Raw genomic sequence first — 23,636 nt, forward strand, 5'->3', positions numbered from 1 at the left:
AGGACACAGACAAAAAGTGGCATCTCCATGTCAGGAGGAGAGCTCATAGCAGAATCTGACCAAGCTGGTGTCTTTATCTTTCAATATTTGTTTTTCAGGACTGTGGAATTTTTTTTTTGAATTTAAGCCAGCTAGTCTGTGATATTTTGTTTGAGCAACTCATGCTATCTGATATTTTATTTTTATTCTTTTTTCTAGAATTGAGAAGTGTGGTGCTATAACAAATACTTAAAGATGTGGAAGTGATACTGTAACTGGGTAATGCTTAGAAGATGGAGGGGGTTTCTGAGCTGTATGCTAGAATTATGAATATTAAAGAAACAAAAGACAGAAAACTCCATTTTCTCAGAGAATTTGTAAATAGCAATGACAGAATGTTGATGGAAATATGGACTGTAAGGGCATCCAGTGGTGTGGTACAGAAAATATGAATATATTATTTGAAACTATAGGAAAGAAAGTCTTTCTTATAATCTGGTGAAGAAATTGCCTGAAACGTAGTGTACTGATGTATGAAAGGTAGAACTTGTGAGTAATGAAACTGTGTAATGAGCTGAGGAGATATATAAGTGAAGTATTGAAAGAGCAGATTAGTTCTTTCTCGCTACTTGTATTGAACTGTGAGAAGAGAGAAATTAATTGAAAAATGAGCTGTTAAGTAAAAAAGGAACCAGAACACAATTGTCAGCCTGGTCATATGACAAAAAAATGAGAAATCATGTTGTATGAGTGCACTACTCATATGACTATCATTTGATAAAGAGATTGTGGAATTACGCAAGTGAGTACATAGCCAGTTTGAAATAAAAGAGAAGGAAGTAGGATGAAATAAAAAAAGACCATCGGACTTATATTCTAGAAGACTGGACTATAACGCTACTTTGGTGCAAACATATGCAATTTGTCACTAGAAAGGAAAAGTGACCCCAAAAGGAATTCAGAGGTCATCAGGACTACACCCTAGTTTCAAAGGGGAAGCCATGATCTAGTCTCTAATAGACAAAGTATTCTGTCTGGATCTCTGGGGGTCTGACTTATACCCAACAGAGCCACAGAAGCAGAAATGATGCTATGCAGGTTCTGGAAGGCAGAGCAATAAAACAGTTGATTACTCTTAAGTATTTAGATCTATTTCTTTCCAAAAACTCCAGCTAATTTCACTTTTGAATATTTTTAAAATTTTTGTCTTATTTATTTCTTCTCTATTTTTATCATTTATTTTCTCTGACTGATTTAGAGTCTTAATTTGTTCATGTCTTTCTAGGTCATTTAAATGCATTGTGAGATCATTTATTTGATACCTTTCCAATTTTTTGATGTAGGCACTTATCACTATAAACTTTCCTCTTAACACTGCTTTTCTTGTATGTCTTAAGTTTTGATATGTGGTGTTTTCAATTTCATTCAATTCAAGGAATAATTTGTTTTTGCACTTGATTTCATATTTGAGGAACTCTTCACTCATGAGAATTTTGTTCAGTCTCCATGTGTTTGTATATTTTAGGGGGTTACTTTTGTTGTTAATTCCAGATTCATTGTATTGTGGTCAGAAAAAAACACATGATATAATTTATATTTTCTAAAAATAAGACTTGTTTTATAGCCTAGTATATGGTCTATCCAGAGAATGTTCCATACATTGAAGCTGTGGGATGAAATAATCTGTTGATATCAATGATGCCCATTTGTTCTATATAGATAAATTCTGTTGTTTTTTTGTTGATTTTATGTATGATTGACCTGTCTATTGATGAAAGTGGGTTTGAAGTCCCCCATTAGTTTTGCATTAGAACTTATGTCTCCTTTTAGATTCATTAACATTTGTTCTATAAAACCAGTTGTCCTAGAGTTGGGTGCTAGATTGGGTGCAGATAAATTTACTATGGTCACATCATCTTGTTTAATTGATCCCTTAATCTTTACATTGATAAACTGTTTGTCTAACTAAATAAAAAGAAAGGGGGAGGAGAAGGTCCAAATTAATTAAATCAGAGATGAAAAACAGGATGTTACAACTGATACCACAGAAATACTAACAATAACTAGGAATTATTACAAACAGCTATATGCCAACAAATTGGAAAATCTAGAAGAAATTCATATTTCTGAACACATATAATTTACCAAAATAGATTAAAAATGACATAGATATCCCGCATGGATTAATAAGAAACTGTGATTGAATCAGTAATAATAAAGAGGATCCCAGCAAAGAAAGTCTTTTTTGGGTGGGGAGGAGGCTTTACTACTGAATTCTACCAAACTTATAAGCATGAATAATTCCCCATTTTTGTTAAGCTACTTAAAACAATTGAAAAGGAGATAACCTTTCTAAACTCATTCTATGAGGCCAGCATTATCTTAATTCCAAACCAAGAAACAAAACAAAAAAAGAAATATAGACCAATATCCCTGATGAAGTTACATGCAAAAATCAATGCTAGGAAATCAAATCCAACAACGCATCAAGAAGATCACTATCCAGACAAAGAGGGATTTAGCCTAGGTGTGCAGTGATAGTTCAACTTATGCAAATCAATAAATGTGATATATCACACTAACAAGTGAAAAATAAAAACCCATATGATTGTGTCAGTAGATGCAGAGAAAGTATTTGATAAAATACATTATCCATTCATTATAAAAACCTTAAAAATTAGGTTCAGAAGGAACATATCTCAACACAATCACAGAAGCATATGAAAAAACTATAGCTAGCATTGCAGTAAATGGGAGAAATGCTGGAAGCATTTGTAGTAACATTCGGAACCAGATAGTGCCGTTCATCCTCACTACTATTATTCAATATAGTTTTGCAAGTTTTAGGCACAGGTGTTTGACAAGAAAAAGAAATCAATGCATACAAATTGGAAAGGAGGACATCAAAATTGTCTCTATTTGCAAATGACATAATCTTTTATTTGGAGAACTAAACTCCATTAATAAACTACTAGAACTAATAAGACAATCCAACAAAGTTGTAGGATATAAAATTAACACACAAAAATCAATAACATTCTAATACAAAACAATGCTCTGACTGAGAAAGAAATTATAAAAGCAATCACATTCTCAACAGCTGTAAAATATTTAAATATTATGGGATAAATTTAACCAGGATGTGAAAGGTCTCCACAATGAAAATTACAAAATGTTATAAAAGACATAATCAAATAGAAAAATTGTCTCTATTCCTGAATTAGAAGAATTAACATCATGAAAATTCCCATACTATCCAAAGCAATTTACAGATTCAATCCAATCCCAATCAAAATAATAGTCTTCAGATATCTAGAAAAAAACAATCTTAAATAATATGGAAACACAAAATACTAAAATAGCAGAAACAATCTTAAAAAAAAAAACATTAACAAAGCCAGAGGCAGCACAGTGTGTAATTTCAATGTATACCATAGAGCTTTTATAACCAAAACTGCCTGGTTTTAATAGACATAGAGATCAATGATACAGAGTTAAAGCTACAGAAATTAATCCACTTATCTACACCCAAGTAATCCTTGACAAATGAGCTAAAATCATTCCCTGGAAAAAAGACAGTCTCCTTAAAAAATGGAGTTAGGAAAATCGTATTTCTTTCTGTAGAAGTTTGAAAAAAGACCCCTACTTTACATCCTGCACAGAAATCGACTCACCTAAGACCTGAATTACCAGAGCGAAACATAGGAGAAACTCTGCAAGACATTAGCCTAGCAAAGACTCTTTCTTGGATAAAACCCAGAAGCACAAGCAATAAGGGCAAGCGTAGATAAATGGTACTATATCAAGCTAAGAAGATGCACATCAAATGAAACAATAAAGTGAAAAAGCAACAGAGTGGAAAAAAATATGGAAACTATGCGTCTAATAAAGGATCAACATCTGGAATGTGTAAGCAGCTCAAGCAAGTCAACAATAACACAACAATCCAGTTAAGAAAAGAGTGAAGGATATAAACAGGTATTTTTTAAAAGGATGAAATCCAAACATCAAACCGACAAGTGAAGAAAGGCTCAGGACCACTAGCCATCAATGAAACACAAATAGAAACTGCAATGTTTTATCACCTCATTCTAGTTAGAAGGCTGTCATCCAACATTCAAAAGACAACAAATGCTGGTTAGAATGTGGAAAAAAGGTACCTTAATACACTCTTGCTGGGAATGCAAACTGCTATTATTATGGAAAGCAGTATGAGGATTCTTCAGAAAACTAAAAAAAACATCTACCATATGACCCAGCTATTCCATTCCTGGGAATATATCTAAAGAGAATGAAATTGGCATAACTCCCATGCTAACAGCAGCTCAAATTACAACAGTGAAGAATCAACACAAATATCCATCTACGGATGACTGGATAAAGAATATATCACTGGGCTGGCTCTGTGGTGTAGCGTTTGAAGCCCCTGCCTGTAGTGCCAGTATCCCACGTGGGCACCGGTTTGAGTCCTGGCTGCTGCGCTTAGGATCCAGCTCTCTGCTATGACATGGGAAAGCAGTGAAGGATGACCCAAGTCCTTGGGCTTCTGTGCCCACATGGGAAACCCGAAAGAAGCTCTGGCTCTTGGCTTTGGATTGATGCAGCTCTGGCAGTTGCAGCCAATTGAGGAGTGAACCAGATGACAGAGGATGGATCTCTCTCTCTCTCTCTCTCTCTCTCTCTGCCTCTCCTTCTCCCTGTATAACTCTTTCAAATAAATAAATAAATCTTAAAAAAAGAATATATCATATATGTACATGATGAATGTTACTCAGCCATAAAAAATAATGAAATCCTTAAGTTTGCAACAAAGTGGATGCAACTGGAGAATATTAAGTTTAGTAAGTCACCCAAAAAAACAAATATGATGTTTCTCTTGTTTGTGGTAGTTAATATATGGGGAGTGTAAAATTGTGTTGATGCCATGTGATTCAATAAAGTTATAAATAGTGTGTCACTGAATAATACCATGTAAATAACAAACTACGCTTTCTGACATTAAAAAATGAGGGAAATAGTAAGGATTTTTGTGGTACTAGTAATGCTTTATTTATAATTTAGGTGTTGGTTATGAGTGTGACCAAATGACAAAAGAATTCACTTGTCTCTATACTTATGTACATTTCTTGATATGTACAGTGTATTTAGAGAAAATATTTTTCCAGGATGCATTTATTTATTTATTTGAAAGTTACAGTCACAGAGAGAGAGGAGAGACAGAGTGACACAGGTCTTCCATCTGCTGGTTCACTCACTAAATGGCCACAAAGACCCAAGCATGGACCAGGTTGAAGCCAGGAGCTTGGGGCTCCATTCCAGTCTCCTATGTGGATAGCAGGGGTCCAAATACTTGGGCCATCTTCTGCTGTTTTCTTAGGTTAATTAACAGAGTTATATATTAGAGTGGAGCAGTCAGAACTCAAACTGGTTCTTGCGTAGGATGTTGGTATTGTAGGCATTAGCTTAATTACTTTGCTACAACACCTACCCAGCAATAAAAGGCTGCTTTATAAAAAGATCTAATGCTATTTACTTTGATGAGTACTGAGCTGTCATAGGACTCAACAGTCATTTCTTCCTTCAGATTCTGTCTTTGAAATGGGATATCTATCCTTTTCCAGTCTTACCACTGTATTTTGGAAGCACATATTTTTATGCACTTTCATAGATTCTCAACTGTAGAGGATTTTTGATTCAAGATCAAATAGTACCTGAAGTATCATCCATATATGTTTTAGGAGATTCTATTTATTTATTTGTTTAATTTCAAAGGTAAAGATACAGACATGGCGGGAGAGAGATAGAGAGATGGAGGAAGGCAGACAGAGTTCTCTTATCTCTTGGTTCATTCCCCAAATGCCTGCAACAGCCAGGGCTGAACCTGAATGAAAACCACCTGGAATTCAACCCAGCTCTCCCACATGGACCCTCATGGACCCAACTGCTTCAGCCATCACTTCCTGCCTCTTAGGGTGGGAATTAAAAAGAAACTGAAATTGAGAATGAAGCCTGGACTCAAAAAAAAAAACAAACAAACAAACAAACAAACAAAAAAAACAAAAAAAACCACCTCCGATATGGCATGCAAGTAATCAAAGATACATTTAAATTTCTATGCCAAATGCCAACCACATTCAATGAGACTTTTTTTTTTTTAAATTTATTTATTTATTTGAAAGTCAGAGTTACACAGAGAGGAGAGGCAGAGAGAGAGAGATAGGTCTTCCATCTGAAGGTTCACTCCTCAATTGTCCACAATGGCCTGAGCTGAGCCAGTCTGAAGCCAGGAGCCAGGAACTTCTTCCAGGTCTCCCATGTGGGTTCAGGGACCCAATAACTTGGGCCATCTTCTACTGCTTTCCCAGGCCATAGCAGAGAGCTGGACCAGAAGAGAAGCAGGTGGGTCTTGAACCAGCGGCCATATGAGATCTCAGCGCTTCAGGCCAGAGCATTAACCCACTATGCCAGCTGGCCTCTTAATAAGACTTTGAGCTTTAGACTTCAGAGCTGATACTGAATAGGGTGTTGGAATGAATGAATATGATTTACTCATGAGGACATGAATTTGAGGGAGTCGGGGTCAAGTGGTTTATACTGAAATTTAAAACACTCATTCATTGGTTAAGCCCTATCCCTCAGTATTGTATTACAGTATCTGGAGATGGGAAGCCTGTGGATGTTTTATATATATATATATATTACAGACAGAGTGGACAGTGAAAAAGAGAGAGAGACAGAAAGAAAGGTCTTCCATTGCCGTTGGTTTACCCTCCAATGGCCACCATGGCCGGTGTGCTGCAGCCAGCGCACCGTGCTGATCCGAAGGCAGGAGCCAGGTGCTTCTCCTGATCTCCCATGGGGTGCAGGGCCCAAGTGCTTGGGCCATCCTCCACTGCATCCCGGACCATAGCAGAGAGCTGGCCTGGAAGAGGGGCAACCGGGACAGAATCTGGCACCCGTGCCGGCGCCGCTAGGCAGAGGATTAGCCTGTTGAGCCATGGTGCCGGCCAAAAGCCTGTGGATGTTAACTAGGCTTAGAAGAGGTCACAAGGGATGGAGCAGCCATATGTTATTGGTGCTTTTGTAAGAGGATGAAGAGATGAAAGTTTACTCTCTGTCCTTCCAACATATGAGCATACACAAAGAGGGCAACATTTTGCAAACTAGGAAGAAGGATATCAAAAATATCAACTATGATGGTGCTTTTATCTGTTCTTACAAGCTTTAAATGATCACATGAGCCAGTTCCTTATAACACAGATATATTTTACTTTCATAAGATGGAACAAAATTCCTTTACATGAATTAACAGATAATCAGTAATCAAATTTATCCAACACCATAAAATTATATAATTTGCTTATGTTAATTATGATCCATAAATAGTTTCTACATAATACATTTGTATTAGCTTGTCTCTTAAGTTCTTATATTCTAGATCTGTCCCTATCTGCTTATCTTTGTCAATGTTGTTAATGGCATTGACTTATTGAAGAAAATGAATTAGTTGTCTTGTAGAACATACTATTTGAAGATGTGTCTTCTTGTGGAAATATTTTTATTTTATTTTATTTTTTTTCATCCGCCATGTGCAATATATTCAGGTCTAGTCTTTTAACAAGAATACTTCCAAAATGGTCCTGTGTTCTTCATACTGAACTAAGTCAGAAAGAAGACAGAAAACAGAGTCTCACTTTTGGATTCAGATTGTCCCATCATCATTTTTCCACTTGTATAATAGTACAGGAATTTTACATGTCACATCACTAATAACCAAAGCCTGACTCTGCTACTAACACTAAATATTCCACATGTTATCAAATCATGGTTAATAGTCAAAAACTAATACTGACAAAATTACTCCAATGATTTTCTTGAAATGTTTAATAGATATAGCATATTTATCATATAAAATATGGTGATATTTATATACATATTTATGTATATTTATATATATAGTGAAATGAAGAAATATAGCTAATTTAGAAACACAATCATGCTACCTCACATAGTTATCATCTTTGAGCTAACACCATATAAGAAAATATAGTCATTTATTGTAGCCATCATGCTGTACAATAAAACTTTTGAAATTACTCCTCGTGCCCAACTATAAATCTTTTTCAACATAATGTTTTATAAATGGTACAAGTGGGCCAGCGCCACAGTTCACTAGACTAATCCTCCGCCTGCGGCACCGGCCCCCCGAGTTCTAGTCCAGGTTGTGGTGCCGGATTCTGTCCTGGTTGCTCCTCTTCCAGTCCAGCTCTCTGCTGTGGCCCGGGAGTGCAGTGGAAGATGGCCCAGATCCTTGGGCCCTGTGCCCGTATAGGAGACCAGGAGGAGGCACCTGGCTCCTAGCTTCGGATCAGCGCAGTATGCTGGCCGCAGCGCGCCTGCCTTAGCGGTCACTTTAGGGGTAAACCAACTGAAAAAGGAAGACCTTTCTCTCTGTCTCCCTCTCTCTCATTGTCTAACTCTGCCTGTCAAAAAAATAAAAATTAAATTAAAATAAAAAATAAAATAAATGGTACAAGTGGATAACTTCAAGTGGAAGTTTTCCATATGAGGTCCAAAAATAAGTATGCACTAAAAATCTTTACACATTGTATTTTTAGTATTAACTATTATAACTTTTAAAATTTACTTTCCTACTCTTTCTCCTAGAACACACATACAATTTACAAATGAGTGGTTCAAAAATTATACTATCTAAAATAATCTATAACAAATTCTGGACATAATATAATTTTTTAAAACAGCTCACATATTTTATTTTTTAGTTGCTAATAGATAGCAAGTCCTGTTCCAGATATTTATATGTATTACTTCTTATAGTGAAATGTTGAAATCTCCTTTAGTCTTTGTTTACAACTCTTTCTTTCTTTTTATTTAAGATATACATGTTTCATGTATTTCATATATGCAGATTTAGGAAAATACTGATACTTCCCAACGTACCCTCATAATTTTTAATTGGAGTTTGTCAGAATGACTTTAAATGAACTATATGTCTCTAGAAAAGATATAAAGAGAGAGCTTCATGGAGTTGATAAGTTTTAAACAAAGTATATGACTTGATTAAATAGGCTGTATCATAATAAAAATCATAATATAACAAACTAGAACTCTTCATGATAACTAAAACAAGATTACATTGACTATATATATATATATTATTTGAAAGCCAATGATGAAGTTTTTTTAATTCCTGTTTTATAATTTGTTGTGAAATAGTTTGAATATACTTTCTGTAGTCTGTCTTAAAATTGTAGTACAACTACAATAATGATAACAAAGAGAAATCACTTTTAAATATTCCTAAATTTAAATATTTATTTTAAAATTCTAATATGTCATAGAATTTCTCTCCTTCATACTACTTCTTTCATTCAGACTAGTGAGCATGGCTTGATTCTTAAGTGTATTGGAATAATTAGGTGGTTGATATAAATAATACAGTGTATGTCAGAATAATTCTGTTCTTGCTTTTTTTTAAAAAATATTTATTTGTTAATTTGAAAGACAGAGTTACAGAAAGGCAGAGACAAAAGAGGGAGAGATCTTCCATTTGCTGGATCACTCCCCAATTGTCTACAGTGGTTGGAGTTGGGCCAATCCACAGCCAGGATTCAGGAGCTTTTTCCAGGTCTCCTACATGGGTGCAGGGGCCAAAACACTTCAGCCATCTTCTACTGGTTTCCCAGTCCGGAGCTGCACTGAAAGTGGAGCAATCAAGTCTTGAACCAGTGCCCAAATGGGATGCCAGCATTGCAGGCAAGAGCTTCATAAACTAAGCTACAGAGCTGGCCCTTGGACTTGCTTTTTTGTGCACACTGACTTATGTTATCCATTTACATATGGGTCTATACTATAAATAAACTTAAAATATATGCACAGGGTTTTTTTTTTTTTTTTTTTTTTTTTTTTTTTTTTTTTTTGACAGGCAGAGTGGACAGTGAGAGAGACAGAGAGAAAGGTCTTCCTTTGCCTTTGGTTCACCCTCCAATGGCCGCCGCAGCCAGCGCACTGCGGCCAGCGCACCGCACTGATCTGATGGCAGGAGCCAGGTGCTTCTCCTGGTCTCCCATGGGGTGCAGGGCCCAAGTACTTGGGCCATCCTCCACTGCACTCCCTGGCCACAGCAGAGAGCTGGCCTGGAAGAGGGGCAACCGGGACAGAATCCGGTGCCCCGACTGGGACTAGAACCCGGGGTGCTGGCGCCGCAAGGCGGAGGATTAGCCTTTTGAGCTGCGGTGCCGGCCAAAATATATGCACAGTTTTTAAAAAAATAAGATTAATATAATCCCCAAAATGGGCACATGTATTAGTAAAAATGAAGCAATTAGCAACAGTAGGTGTGCTATGGCACAATTCTTACTTCCTTTTAATGAATCATTAACTAAACTTAAAGCATGAACTTCTATTGCTTATTAAGGAATACAAGAAATCATTCATACATCTTCACTGCAAGTAACATGTTGTTTCTGTGACTTTAAAGAAACTCATTGATTTTAAACTCATAGAAATATTTGTGCTCTCTGTTTTGCTTTTAGTATTTATACATGAGGGAATTAGTTCTGAAAAAAAAAAGAGAAAGAAATGGAAGAAAGCAGTTTTAGCCTTCTAGTAATCAAGAAGCATTTAGTTTATTGTATTATTGTTTTATGTTATAATGTGGCCTATTTAATCAGATAATAGACTTCATTTGTACTTATCAACTCCATAAAGATCTCACTGGCTACTTAATCTTTTTGGGAACATTGTCTCCTTCTGTATTCATAGTCTACAATTCAAGTCTACAAAAATTTTTGCATGTCATGATTGGAACAGCTTTTCATGATAAAATCCTTAAGCAAATTGGATATAGAAGGAATATTTCTTAACACAATCAAGACAATATATCACAAACTCACAGTCAGCATCATATTGAATGGGATAAAGCTGAAAGCATTTCCACAAAGATACAGAACCAGACAAGGATAACCATTTTCACCACTGCTATTCAATATAGTCCTGAAAGTTTTATCCAGAGCCATTAGGCAGAAAAAAGAAATCAAAGATATACAAATTTTAAAGGAGGAAGTCAAATGATCCCTGTTTGCAGATGACATTATCTCATATACAGGGGAATCAAATGACTCCACTTAGATACTATTATAACTCATAAGAGAGCTTGGTAAAGTTGCAAGACGTAAAATCTGCATGCAAACAAAATTGAGGAATCTGGAACACATCATGCTGAGTGAAATAAGCCAGTCCAAAAGGGACAAATACCATATGTTCTCCCTGATCGGTGACAACTGACTGAACACCAAAAAGGAAACCTGTTGAAGTGAAATGGACACTATGGGAAACGGTGACTTGATCAGCATAGCCCTGACTGTTAATGAACAACTTAATACATTATTCCTCTTAGTAGTTTTTTTGTCTGTTCTACTTAATATGACTGGTTTAATTCTGTAATTAATACACAGTTATTCTTAAGTGTTGAAAATTAACTGAAATGTGATCCCTGTTAAACATAAGAGTGGGAATAAGAGAGGGAAGAGATGTATAATTTGGGACATGCTCAAGCTGACTTGCCCCAAATGGTAGAGTTAGACACATACCAGGGGACTCCAATTCAATCCCATCAAGGTGGCATGTACCAATGCCATCTCACTATTCCAAGTGATCAATTTCAGTTCACAATTGATCATAATGAAAGGACTAAGAGTCAAAGGGAGCACATAAACAAGTCTAGTACCTGCTAACACTAACCGATAGAATAAATAAAGGGGAGAGTGATCCAACATGGGAAGTGAGATACTCAGCAGACTCATAGAATGGCAGATGTCCTAAATAGCACTCTGGCCTCAGAATCAGCCCTAAAGGCATTCGGATCTGGCTGAAAAGCCCATGAGAGTATTTCAGGCATGAAAGCCAAGACACTCTGGCAAAAGATCTCTGTGAGTGAGATCCCAGTGGAAAGAACAGGTCTTCAAAGAAGGAGGTACCTTTCTCTGAAGGGAGGAGAGAACCTCCTCTTTGACTATGACCTTGTCTAAACAAGATAAGAGTCGGAGAACTCAGAGGGCTTCCATAGCCTTGGAAACTCATGACTGGAGCATAGGGAGATTACTGATGCCATAGACAGGAGTGTCAATTGGTAAAGTCAACAACAGGAGTCACTGTGCACTTACTCCTCATGTAGGATCTCTGTCCTTAATGTGCTGTACATTGAGGCTTAATGCTATAACGAGTACTCAAACAATATATTTCACTTTGTGTTTCTATGGGGGTGCAGACTGTTGAAATCTTTACTTAATGCATACTAAACTGATCTTCTGTAAAAAAAAAAAAAAAAAGAAAAAAAAAAAAGAAATTATCAATTCCCAACTTGACTCTCACTGGGATTAAACATGACAATAGGTCTGATCTGATTTCATCATCATTTAAAAAAATCATCTATTATTTTTCGCTTTATGTTTCTGTGTGGGAGCAAACTGTTGAAATCCTTACTTAATGTATACTAAGCTGATCTTCTGTATATTAAGATAATCGAAAATGAATCTTGATGTGAATGGAAGGGGAGAGGGAGTGGGAAAGGGGAGGGTTGTGGGTGGGAGGGACAGTATGGGGGGGAAGCCATTGTAATCCATAAGTCGTACTTTGGAAATTTATATTCATTAAATAAAAGTTAAAAAAAATCTGCATGCAAAAAAATCAGTTGCATTTGTATACACAATGCAATGGCTGAAAGAACCATTCAAAATAGCTATAAAAATATTTAAATACCTTGGGATAAACTTAACCAAGGAGATGAAATATCTCTACAATGAAATTATAAAACATTGAAGAAAGAAATAGAAGACACAAAAAAAGTGAAAAAAATCTTCCATGTTCATGGACTGGTAGGATTAATATCATCAAAATGTCTGTACTACCCAAGGTAATTTACAGATTTAATGCAATCTCAATACCAGGGAAATTCTTTTGAAATCTAGAAAAAACAATGCGGAAATCCGTACAGAAACACAAGAGACCTCAACTAGCTAAAGCAATCTTACGCAACAAAAACAAAACTGGAGGCATCACAACTGTTTTCAAGACATTCTTCAAGTCTGTTATAGTCAAAACACCCAGAAACGGGCACAAAAATAGACATATAGACCCATGAAATTGAATAGAAACCCAGAAATTAATCTACACATCTACAACCAATGAATCTTCAACAAATTAACCAAAATCAATCCTTAGAGAAAGGATAGTCTTTTCAACAAACATTGCTGAGAAAATTGGATCTACATTTGCAGATGAAACAAGACCCTTAACTTATACCTTTCACAAAAATCACTCACAGTGAATCAAGGATCTAAATCTATGACCTGATACCATCAAATTACTAGAGGCTATCATCAAGGAAACTCTGAAAGACATTGGCATAGGCAAAGACTTGGAACCCAGAAGCACAAGCAATAAAAAGAAAAAATTGACAAATGGAATTGCACCAAGCTAAGAAGTTTCTGTACTATAAAGGAAACACCCAGCAAAGGGAAGACGCAATGGACAAAAAGAGAAAATATTTTCAAACTATGTAACTGATAAAAATTAATACCCAGAATCTATAAATAACTCAAGAAACTGAACAACAATAAAACAAATAATCTGATTAGGAAATGCGCAAAGTGCAAGAATAAGCATTTTTCAAAGGATGAAATTCAATTAATCAGCAGACAAAAAAAATATGCTCAGGATCACTAATCATTAGGGAAACATAAATAAAACCACAACGAGGTTTCACCTAACCCCAGTTCAAATGGGTATTGCCAAAAATAAATAAATAAATAAATAAATAATAATAATAATAATAAATGCTGGTGAGGATGTGGGGGAAAGGGCACCCTAGTACACTGTGGGTGGTAATATAAACTAATGCAATCATTATAGAAGACAGTGTGGAGATTCCTCAGAAGTCTGAAAATAGACCTACAATATGACACAGTCATCTCACTCTTAGGTATTTACCCAAAGGAAATGAAGTTAGCATATGAAAGATTTATTCATACCCACATGCTTATTGCGGCTCAAGACATGGAATCAACCCAGATGCCTATCAACTGACGACTAGATAAAGGAATTTTGATATATGTGTGTATATGTATATATAGTGTGTATATATATATATATATAATGTAATTACTATAAAAATAAAATTTTGTCTTCTGCAATGAAATGGATGCAACTGGAAACCATTAAGGTTAGTGAAATAAGCCAGTCCCAAAATGACAAATATGATATGATTTCTGATATGTGGTTGTTAATATAGAACGTGAAGAATGGATAGGAATGAAATGGACACTTGTGCTATGATTGTTGTTTTCAGCCCTTGTTTATACTCCTGTGGCACTATACTCTTCCTACCTTTTACTTGAATATTATGGTTCATGATGAATTAAGCCTGTGAATATGGAGTATATTAAAGCTATGTTTTTTCAAAAGTTGAAGAAATAGGAAGAGGGGAAGAAGAGAGATTCAGGGAGGGTGAGAAGGAGGGAGGGGAAATGGTTGGCTTCTTTCAGCTGTACCTGTGACATGCATCCAATCGGTTCTATTTTGCATCAATAAAAATTTTTACAAAAGAAAATTTTATCTTCCTGTTTTCTAATACTTGACATGAAAAGCCACAATCATGATTCTCATGATCTTTTTCTTTTCCATAATCATCATATTCTCTACAACACAAAGCCAAAAACAAAATAATAATAACTTATATATGAGATTCCAGAATGCTAGTTACTGAACCAAATGGAAATTTTGAACCCAACTTATATGTCTTCACTTTTAAAATTTGTTTCCTGATTATGAATTAAATATATGAGTATTTGAAATAAATTATTTAATATTGAAATACAGTGTTTAAATTTTAATGAAAGGCTTTACAAATTAATACACAACATTAAAATTCACAATTTTGGGGAATCCAATACAGATATTTATATGAGTGTCAGAATAAACTATGCAAAAATAAATTAGTCAAAATACAGGAATATTGTAGTTTTAGGCATACATAAAATGATATTACAAAACATTGGTTTTAAAATACATATTTTTAATTATATATATTTGTGGGGTGCACAGTCTCATAATTCAAAGCATGTATACAGTTTTTAGTGATCAAATCAAAGTGCTTAGCATTTCCATCTCCATAATCATTTAAATTTTTTGATTAAATGTAAGCATTGGATATATTCCTGGGGTACAATGAGGAATTTTGATTCATGCATATAGAGAGAATATGCATGGACCAAATTAGGAAAGTAATTTTTCCATAGTCAAACAATATTTTTAAAAATTAGAATAATGGCAGTGTTGTCTATCATGTTTTCTTATTTGGAAATAAATCCAAATTATTTTGATGTATTAGTTAATATCTTATCAAAACATAATCTATGATAATTACATACTATTCCACTTCAACATAAAGTATTATTGATTTGATTATTTTCTCAAAGTTAGAATTTTCAATTTTTTCAATATTATGAGTAATGCTACATTCAAGTTTCTTTCCTATAAGTATTTGGGCAAATCACTGGATATTACTTTAGAATCATTTCATCAAACAGAGCTTGCTCATTGCCACGCTGCTGTCTTTTTTTCTTCAGTGTGGGGCTTGACTTGTGCTTCTATATTCTGCCATCGGAAGCACCAGTATTTTTACACTCTAATTGCAAGTGGTATCAATTTAATGATTACATTTTGGTTGGTAAAAGACAGGAATACACGGACTCTGTACTCCTGGAAGAAAAATTCACGAGAGTTCAGGTACACAGTAAATGATAACATTCTTGAAGTGTGTAGCAAGTGAAAAGAGAGGACATAGGACATCTTCTTCTGAAGAGCACCACCAGGATGTGCCACCTCAGGGTGCTTCCTTTATTGACAAGGATTACGTTAGCCATTTCTACAGTGCATGGGCATGCTCTAACATCACTTGTGACATTACTTGATAATCGTCAGAACATAATTGTGAAGACATTGGTGGGGTGCCTTGTGACTTGGTTTACTACATAAGTAAGTATGGGAAAGTAGCTGCATGTCCTCATGGGAGCCAACATTCCCATGAGAACTCAATGCTCTGCTTTTTTTTTTTTTTTTTAAGATTTATTTATTTTTTGAAAGGCAGAGAGAGAGAGAGAGAGAGAGAGTCTTGCGTCTGTTGGTTCACTCCCCAAATCACCACAACGGCCAGAGCTGTGCTGATCCAAAGCCAGGATCCAGGAGCTTTCTCCAGGTCTCCCAAGCAGGTGCAGTGGCCCAAGAACTTGGATCATCTTCTTCGGTGCTCTTCTTGATAATAGGTCAATTATTACCTCTAATCAGTTTCTGTGGCCACAATCTATGTTCAGAAGAAATGTGTTCCCAACTGAGAATGTGTTGGCAGGAGCTGTGTTCCCACATTCTGTGGTCACACTCTGTTTTCAGGAGCAGTGTGTTTCCAACTTAGAGTGCTTTGGCAGAAGCTATGTTTCCTATATAATATGGTGATTTATGAGAAAAAGAGTGCAGTAAGTAGAATAACTGTGCTCCAAAAATGTTCTTGTTCTGACCCCCAAAACCTGCAAATATGATACCTGAGAAAGGGAAGTTAAAATTGCGATCCAATCAAATTTACTAGTCAGCTGAATTTAACATAGGGAGATAACCCTGTTTATCCAGATTAAAACAATGTAATGACAAAGATCCTTCTGTGTTAAAGAAGGAAGAAAAAGAGGCAGACAGAGAATGAAGTGATAGAAAGATTCCATCTGCTGTCTGTTAGAGCCCTTGATAATGGAGGAATGGGGTTATGATCTATAAAATGAGAGTAGCTTCTAGAAGCTGGAAAGGAACTTGCAGGAAAGAATACAGTCATTCCAATAATTTCTTTTTAGCCACAATAGCCAGTGCAATATTCAGAAATGTTGAACTCTAAGATGACAACAAATAGACTATGAAGAACTAACACAAACGTTATAAGAAAAAAATAGGCAAGATATGATAGCATTAAAATCTTGGTTGTAGCCAAAATGTTCCATGAAAATTGCTGTCATACTATTCTCTAGTGACACTTCTTGTGTCTGTGGCATTGGCAGAAGTGTCTCCTCTCAATCTTGTTTTCATTTCATCTACACTTTTCTTAATGTAAAGCTTCATACATTGATTTAGCTCCTTTTTAAAATTTTCTACTTCATTTACACCCTCTTTAATTATTGTTTTCTTCCTTCTGTCTTTGGGCTTCCTTTGTTTTTCTTTTGCTAAATCCTAAGCATAAGTTGTTTTTGGAGATGTTTCTTCTTTGTAAGGTAGGTATTTATTATCTCTACATGTCTATCTTGATGCTGCTTTGACTATAACCAAAAAAATTTTATGTTCTATTTATATTTTCATTTAAATCAAGATGCTTCTATAATGCATTAATTGGTCTTTGAAGGTATCACATAAGTATCTTGAATTGTCTCTGTTTTCTTATTTTTTTTCTCCTTTGATTAATCTCCCACAGAAAATAGATTCTGATAGACATACTCAGAAGTCCAATATTTGCTAGTCAGAAGCCAGTTCTTTGTGAGTCCTGGAAAAGTTGCTCATATAACTATCAACTTTTTCTGTACCTAGGAGAAAGCTCAGAACTGGAACTTTTTGCTCTGTCTTCTCTGTGCAATGAAGTAGAGAATATCTAGGATGTCTAATAGTCTAAGTCCTGCAACCATTCTCCCAGAGATGGCTCAACTGTGCTGTGCCTGTCGGCACTCAAAAACTAGGTAGACAGATGACAGTTCTTTGAGCATGCCTGGAGATGTTATGGTACCTGACATACACAAAATTCTTGTCTTTGGTGGGATTTCACAGCAGCTTACTCTATGCTGAGCAGGAAGACTATCTATGCCATCTAACATCTCAAGTCACCATCTCTTTTCTCAGTGGGTGTCTAGACTGTGGGAGAATATGCAGAGCTCCAAGACTGCCAAAAGAGAAACGAGTCCTTCACAACGTCTCCCTCAGAAGGTTTAGAGACTAAACACAAATCAAACAATTCCAATGCTTGGTCAACCTAGAAGGCTGAAGATTTTATCCTGAATAATGGCATTACAGTAGGGCAAATAATCCACTTGGAAAGTGTCCTGAATCTCCCTAAAAAAATTGTTGATTCTAAATTTGCATTTTCCTAGTGTGCAGGAGCCTTTCAATTAGCTTCAGCATTTGTCACACAGGGAATCTGTCCACAAAATTATTGTTGAATCAATGTGGTTTGTGGAATAGGAGGGTGCAGGACTCCCTAGTCTGCTCTCTTCCCACCATTGCTCTGTAGGAAACTGCTGATTTTCTCAAATATTTTCCGTATGTTTAGTGTGTATGTTCCTCCCAGCTTTTTGAACTGATTTCCTTAAAAATGATTTTAAGTCTTTTCAATATTTTTCTGATTTGTTTTGTTCTATTGATTCTTAAGGGGCTATGTCTTAATTGTTGGTATCTTTTGGGTAAAAGGCCTTTCCTCTTTCACATTATATCATTGGGCCACTTTCTTGCCTGATGATGGGACCAGCAGAAGCCGCTGGGTTTAAGTCTTCCCATGTCATTTAGAGAAGGATTGAGAGATGGATGACACATCTTGACTAATTCAGCTCCATTTCACTGTGTAATTACAGTGCAGATTTGAGTCAGTTAGTGAGGGTTTCACTGCTGCCTTTGAAGACAGTTCAGTTAGCTAGCTACTTGGTACTGAATGAAAGTTAGAATTGCCTATCAGTGTTAACGGTGTTGCAATGTGGGCAGAATGAATAGCTTACAGTGCACAGTATGTAGAATGTATTTTAGCTGGACCTTTCAAATATCTGATACTGTCACTCTAGGTGAATCAATACACCCATGTACTGACTCTGGAGAAAATGCTGGCTCACCTCACTGCATATTTGTTGATTTTTTTTTTTTGACAGGCAGAGTAGACAGTGAGAGAGACAGAGAGACAGAGAGAAAGGTCTTCCTTTTGCCGTTGGTTCACCCTCCAATGGCCGCCGCGGCCAGCGCGCTGCAGCCAGCACACCGCACTGATCTGATGGCAGGAGCCAGGTGCTTTTCCTGCTCTCCCATGGGGTGCAGGGCCCAAGTACTTGGGCCATCCTCCACTGCACTCTCTGGCCACAGCAGAGAGCTGGCCTGGAAGAGGGGCAACCAGGACAGAATCCGGCGCCCCGACTGGGACTAGAACCTGGTGTGCCAGCTCCACAAGGCCGAGGATTAGCCTATTGAGCGGCAGTGACAGCCAGATATTTGTTGAATTTTTTCATTCTCTGTCATTTGGACATCAAGTCAAAACTTTCCTTCAGTTTGTTTTTGTCTATTTCTGTTGGAGGTTCTGGTTTAAAAATCTGTCCAACATTCAATTTGATACATATCTGAGACATTAAAAGAAAACTCAAAGAATTAACCCTTATTCTTACAGTCTGGTAATCAATTTTCAATCTGCCTTTCCTATCCAACTTTCACTATCTTCTTGTCATTGCTCATTGACTTGCTTCCAGGGTATTAAACTGTATTATAGTGAAAGATAAGAGAAACTGCATCTTTACTATGCTCTAGAACACAAACTGACTACAGATGTTGGAAAAGACACTTCTATAAAAATTTAACCAACTGTGCAAATAGTTTTTGAATAACATCTACATCATTATAAGAAAAAATCTTCATAAAGTATACCATTATATATTATATAAAGGATTTGGGCTATTGCATGGCATAGCAGGCTAAAACCAAGCCTTGCAGTGCCTGTATCCCATGTCAGAGTGCTAGTTCAGTTTCCAGTTACTACACTTACAATTGAGTTTATTGCTATGCACCTGGGAAGGCAGTAGAAGATGATCCAAGTACTTGGGGCCCTGCCATACAAGTGGAAAACAAGAATGGAGTGTGAGAGTCAGCGCTGTGGCATAGCAGGTAAAGCCACAACCTGCAGTGCCCATATCCCATACAGGCACTTGTTTGAGGACTGGCTGCTCCACTTCCAATCCAGCTCTCTGCTATGGACTGGGAAAGCAGAAAAAAATGTCCCAAGTCCTTGGGTCCCTGCACCCAAGTGGGAGACTCAGAAGAAGCTCCAGGCTCCTGGCTTTGGATTGGTGCTGCTCCAGCTGTTGTGGCCAGTCAGGGAGTGAACCAGCCGAGGGGAGACCTCTTTCTCTATTTATCTATATCTCTACCTCTGCCTCTGCCTCTGTCTCTCTGTAACTCTGCCTTTAGAATGAATAAATAAATCTTTTTTAAAAAAAGAATGGAGTGTGGAAATGAACCACCATATGGAAGACATCTATGTTACTCTGTCTCTCCCTCTGTCTCTGCCCCTTTACCTTTCAAATAAGTAAACAGAAAAAAAAACCTTTAAAAACAGAATTAAGTATATTAAGTATAATATTATATTAAGACATATTAATATTTGTGAAAGGAACCAGATACTCTGTGTATTTTTCATTATAACAAGACTAGTGAGGAGAGAAGATAGGGAGATGCAAAGACAAATACATATTTTATGATAAGGAGGGATATAGTAAGTACTATAAAAATAAGAATATCATGAGACACACTTGGTATATAACTTTTTGGTAGTATTAGCAATGCTGTTATCATGCAAAGTTGAAAATGAAAGGTGTTGATACTTCTGGCAATTTAACATACAAAGTTGTGACTCAGAAACACAAGATATATGGTGAGCTTACTTGTCATTACTTTTAAACTATTTATTATGGGGAAATAGGCTAATTCTCATATGTTTACAGAGCAGTATAATTATTTCATTTTGGCCACAGTTAACCTTCAAAAACTATCAATCTATGGCCAATATTCATTTTCTATTGTTTGCCTAGTCTCTTCTTCAATGTACTACTTAACAGCAAATTTCAGGCAGTTTCTTGAATCATCCTGTACAAAACACTAATCACTTTTAACACATAACTTTTCCTTTCATCCAATTGCACACTTGCGTAATCACTGCCCTCCAAATGTTGCTTTTTATTTTACTTATAGGGCTGCATCTCTGATGATTCATCACTGCCACAAGACAGATCTTTAACAATGAACACTGCACACTGACCAGTTCAGAAGAAGGAGGTAGACTAGCTGTGGCTCCCATTTCTGACTTTTTTGGACCAATGTTTTTATAGCTATAGCTGTATAATGACTTTGAATGAAGCTCTCTTTTACATGAGATTCCTACTCCTGCTAAACTGGCTTGGGGTGATTCTGTCCTTTTGTGGACACATCCAGGCGGAGCAGCCCCCAAATCATAATCCCCCAGAGGTGGTCATTCCTTTGAAAGTAACTGGCAGTGCCAGAGGCAAAAAGTCTCCAGGCTGGCTCTCCTATAGCCTGCGCTTTGGGGGCCAAAGATACATTGTCCACATGAAGGTCAAGAAGTTTTTGCTGTCCAAACACCTCTCAGTGTTCACCTATACAGACCAGGGTGCTCTCTTAGAGGACCAGCCTTTTGTGCACAAGGACTGCTATTATCACGGTTTTATGGAGGGGGATCCAGAATCCCTGGTTGCTCTCAGTACCTGCTTTGGAGGCTTTAAAGGAATGTTATACATAAACAACATGGCTTATGAAATCATGCCCATAGCATTTTCTACCACATTTGAACACCTGGTATATAAGATGGAAAGTGAGGAAACACAATCCCGTACAATGAGACCTGGCATTATACCAGATGAAATAATAGGTCAAGATAATGATCATTCCACTCTGGAGCAAAGTGCTTATGTGGGCTGGTGGGTCCACTTTAGGACAATTGAAATTGTATTGGTGATAGATAATTCTCTATATACTCATTATGAAAACAATGACTCAATGTTGCTGGATGATCTATATGTGGTTACAAATGTAGCAGATTCCATTTATGATGTGCTAGGCATTAAGATGCTGGTGTTTGCTCTGGAGATCTGGAATAATGAAAATTTGGTTATAGTAGATGATGTAAGAAGATCTTTTCAGTATTTTTGCAATTGGAAATATGCAAATGTGTTGCCCCGGATAAAACATGATATGTCACTACTTTTTATAAACAAGAATTTAAAAGGATTAAGCGGCCTAGGGTTAACTGGAGGAATATGTGTACCATATAAGAGTTGTGGAATTGTTACTTTCTTAAACAGAACCTTGACAATTTGTGGAATTGCCATGGCTCATCACATAGGTCATAATTTGGGCATGTTCCATGATGAGGATCAATGTGTATGTGGGAACTCAAAATGCATAATGCATGCAGATAACCCACCAACAACAAAATTTAGCAATTGCAGTTTTAATAGATTTTGGTGGTACACTGTAGAAAGGACAACATGTTTGCTGGAACAGGACTACACCAAGGACATCTTCAACAACACACGCTGTGGGAATGGCATTATTGAAGAAGAAGAGGAATGTGACTGTGGAGCTTTACAGCGTTGTGCAAAAGATCCCTGTTGTATGCCAAACTGCACTTTAATTAATGGGGCTGCTTGTGCTTCTGGGCCTTGTTGTGAAAACTGCAAATTCTTACCATCAGGGTCCGTGTGTAGAAAGAAAGACAATATGTGTGATCTTCCAGAGTGGTGCAGTGGGACGTCTCATAAGTGTCCAGAGGATGTGTATGTGGAAGATGGAATTCCTTGTAGTGACACATCTTTCTGCTATGAAAAAAGATGTAGTGACCGCACTGAACAGTGTAGGCGTATTTTTGGCAAGAAAGCAAAGAGTGCAAATCGGATTTGCTACGAAGAAGTGAACACCCAAGGTACTCGTTTTGGTCACTGTGGTATCAAGGGTGTTACATATAAAAAATGCGATATCCCAGACATCCTGTGTGGAAGAGTTCAGTGCGATAATGTGCAAGAAATTCCACAGTTGAGTGATCATACTACTGTGCATTGGACTCACTTCAATGAAGTAACCTGCTGGAGTACTGACTATCATTATGGAATGAATACACCTGATATCGGTGAAGTGAAGGATGGCACAGAGTGTGGTCCAGAGCATCTCTGTGTCCACAGGCAGTGTGTCCACATATCCATCCTGGATAGTAATTGCTCACCTGCATTCTGTAATGAGAGGGGCATCTGCAACAATAAACATCACTGCCATTGCAACTATTCGTGGGATCCACCCAACTGCCTGATAAAAGGATATGGAGGTAGTATTGACAGTGGCCCAGCCCCAAGGAGACACAAGATGAAGGTTTTTAATGCGGGCCTGGTGTTGTTTGTCCTTTTGATTGCTTGCTTTGGTTGTATAATTATTTTTTGCTCAAAAAGAAAAAGAAAGAAAAGAGTTCACATTGTACTTCCAGACAAGAATAACTCTGAGGATGTGAGTGTACCTCCTGTGTTGCATTCCCCGATTCTACCTGGGAGCTCAGGTGAATCAGTAAAAGTCCCAAAGTCTGTACTTAAAAAGAGTGTCCATTAAAAAATTAATTCTTATCATGTTTCTCCTTACTATTCCTTGTTTTAAATAATTTGAAGTTTTATTTTTCTGAAATTTTCCTCTTTATATTTCTTAGAAAATAGTGTAGCATGTGAGTGATGTACCTTTTTTCTGTTGCTGCTTTTTAGCGTAGTTTGCTCCATAGCACCACGTTTCCTACTGTATCAGTCCTCTCCCAACAGGTA

At 36.7% G+C, this 23,636-nt stretch overlaps 1 protein-coding gene across 1 annotated transcript; it reads left to right on the forward strand.

The window, feature by feature from the left end:
• The first annotated feature begins 21,192 nt into the window (after positions 1-21,192).
• Positions 21,193-23,433, forward strand: LOC100349472 (disintegrin and metalloproteinase domain-containing protein 29). Its single transcript, XM_051832444.3, has one exon. It carries the CDS (start codon positions 21,193-21,195, stop codon positions 23,431-23,433), a length of 2,241 nt encoding a protein of 746 aa, XP_051688404.3.
• The last annotated feature ends 203 nt before the right edge of the window (positions 23,434-23,636 follow it).

This window comes from Oryctolagus cuniculus, chromosome 2 (genome assembly GCF_051225735.1).
Source record: "Oryctolagus cuniculus isolate XC-2025 breed Fujian yellow rabbit chromosome 2, ASM5122573v1, whole genome shotgun sequence".
Lineage (NCBI taxonomy): Eukaryota > Metazoa > Chordata > Mammalia > Lagomorpha > Leporidae > Oryctolagus > Oryctolagus cuniculus.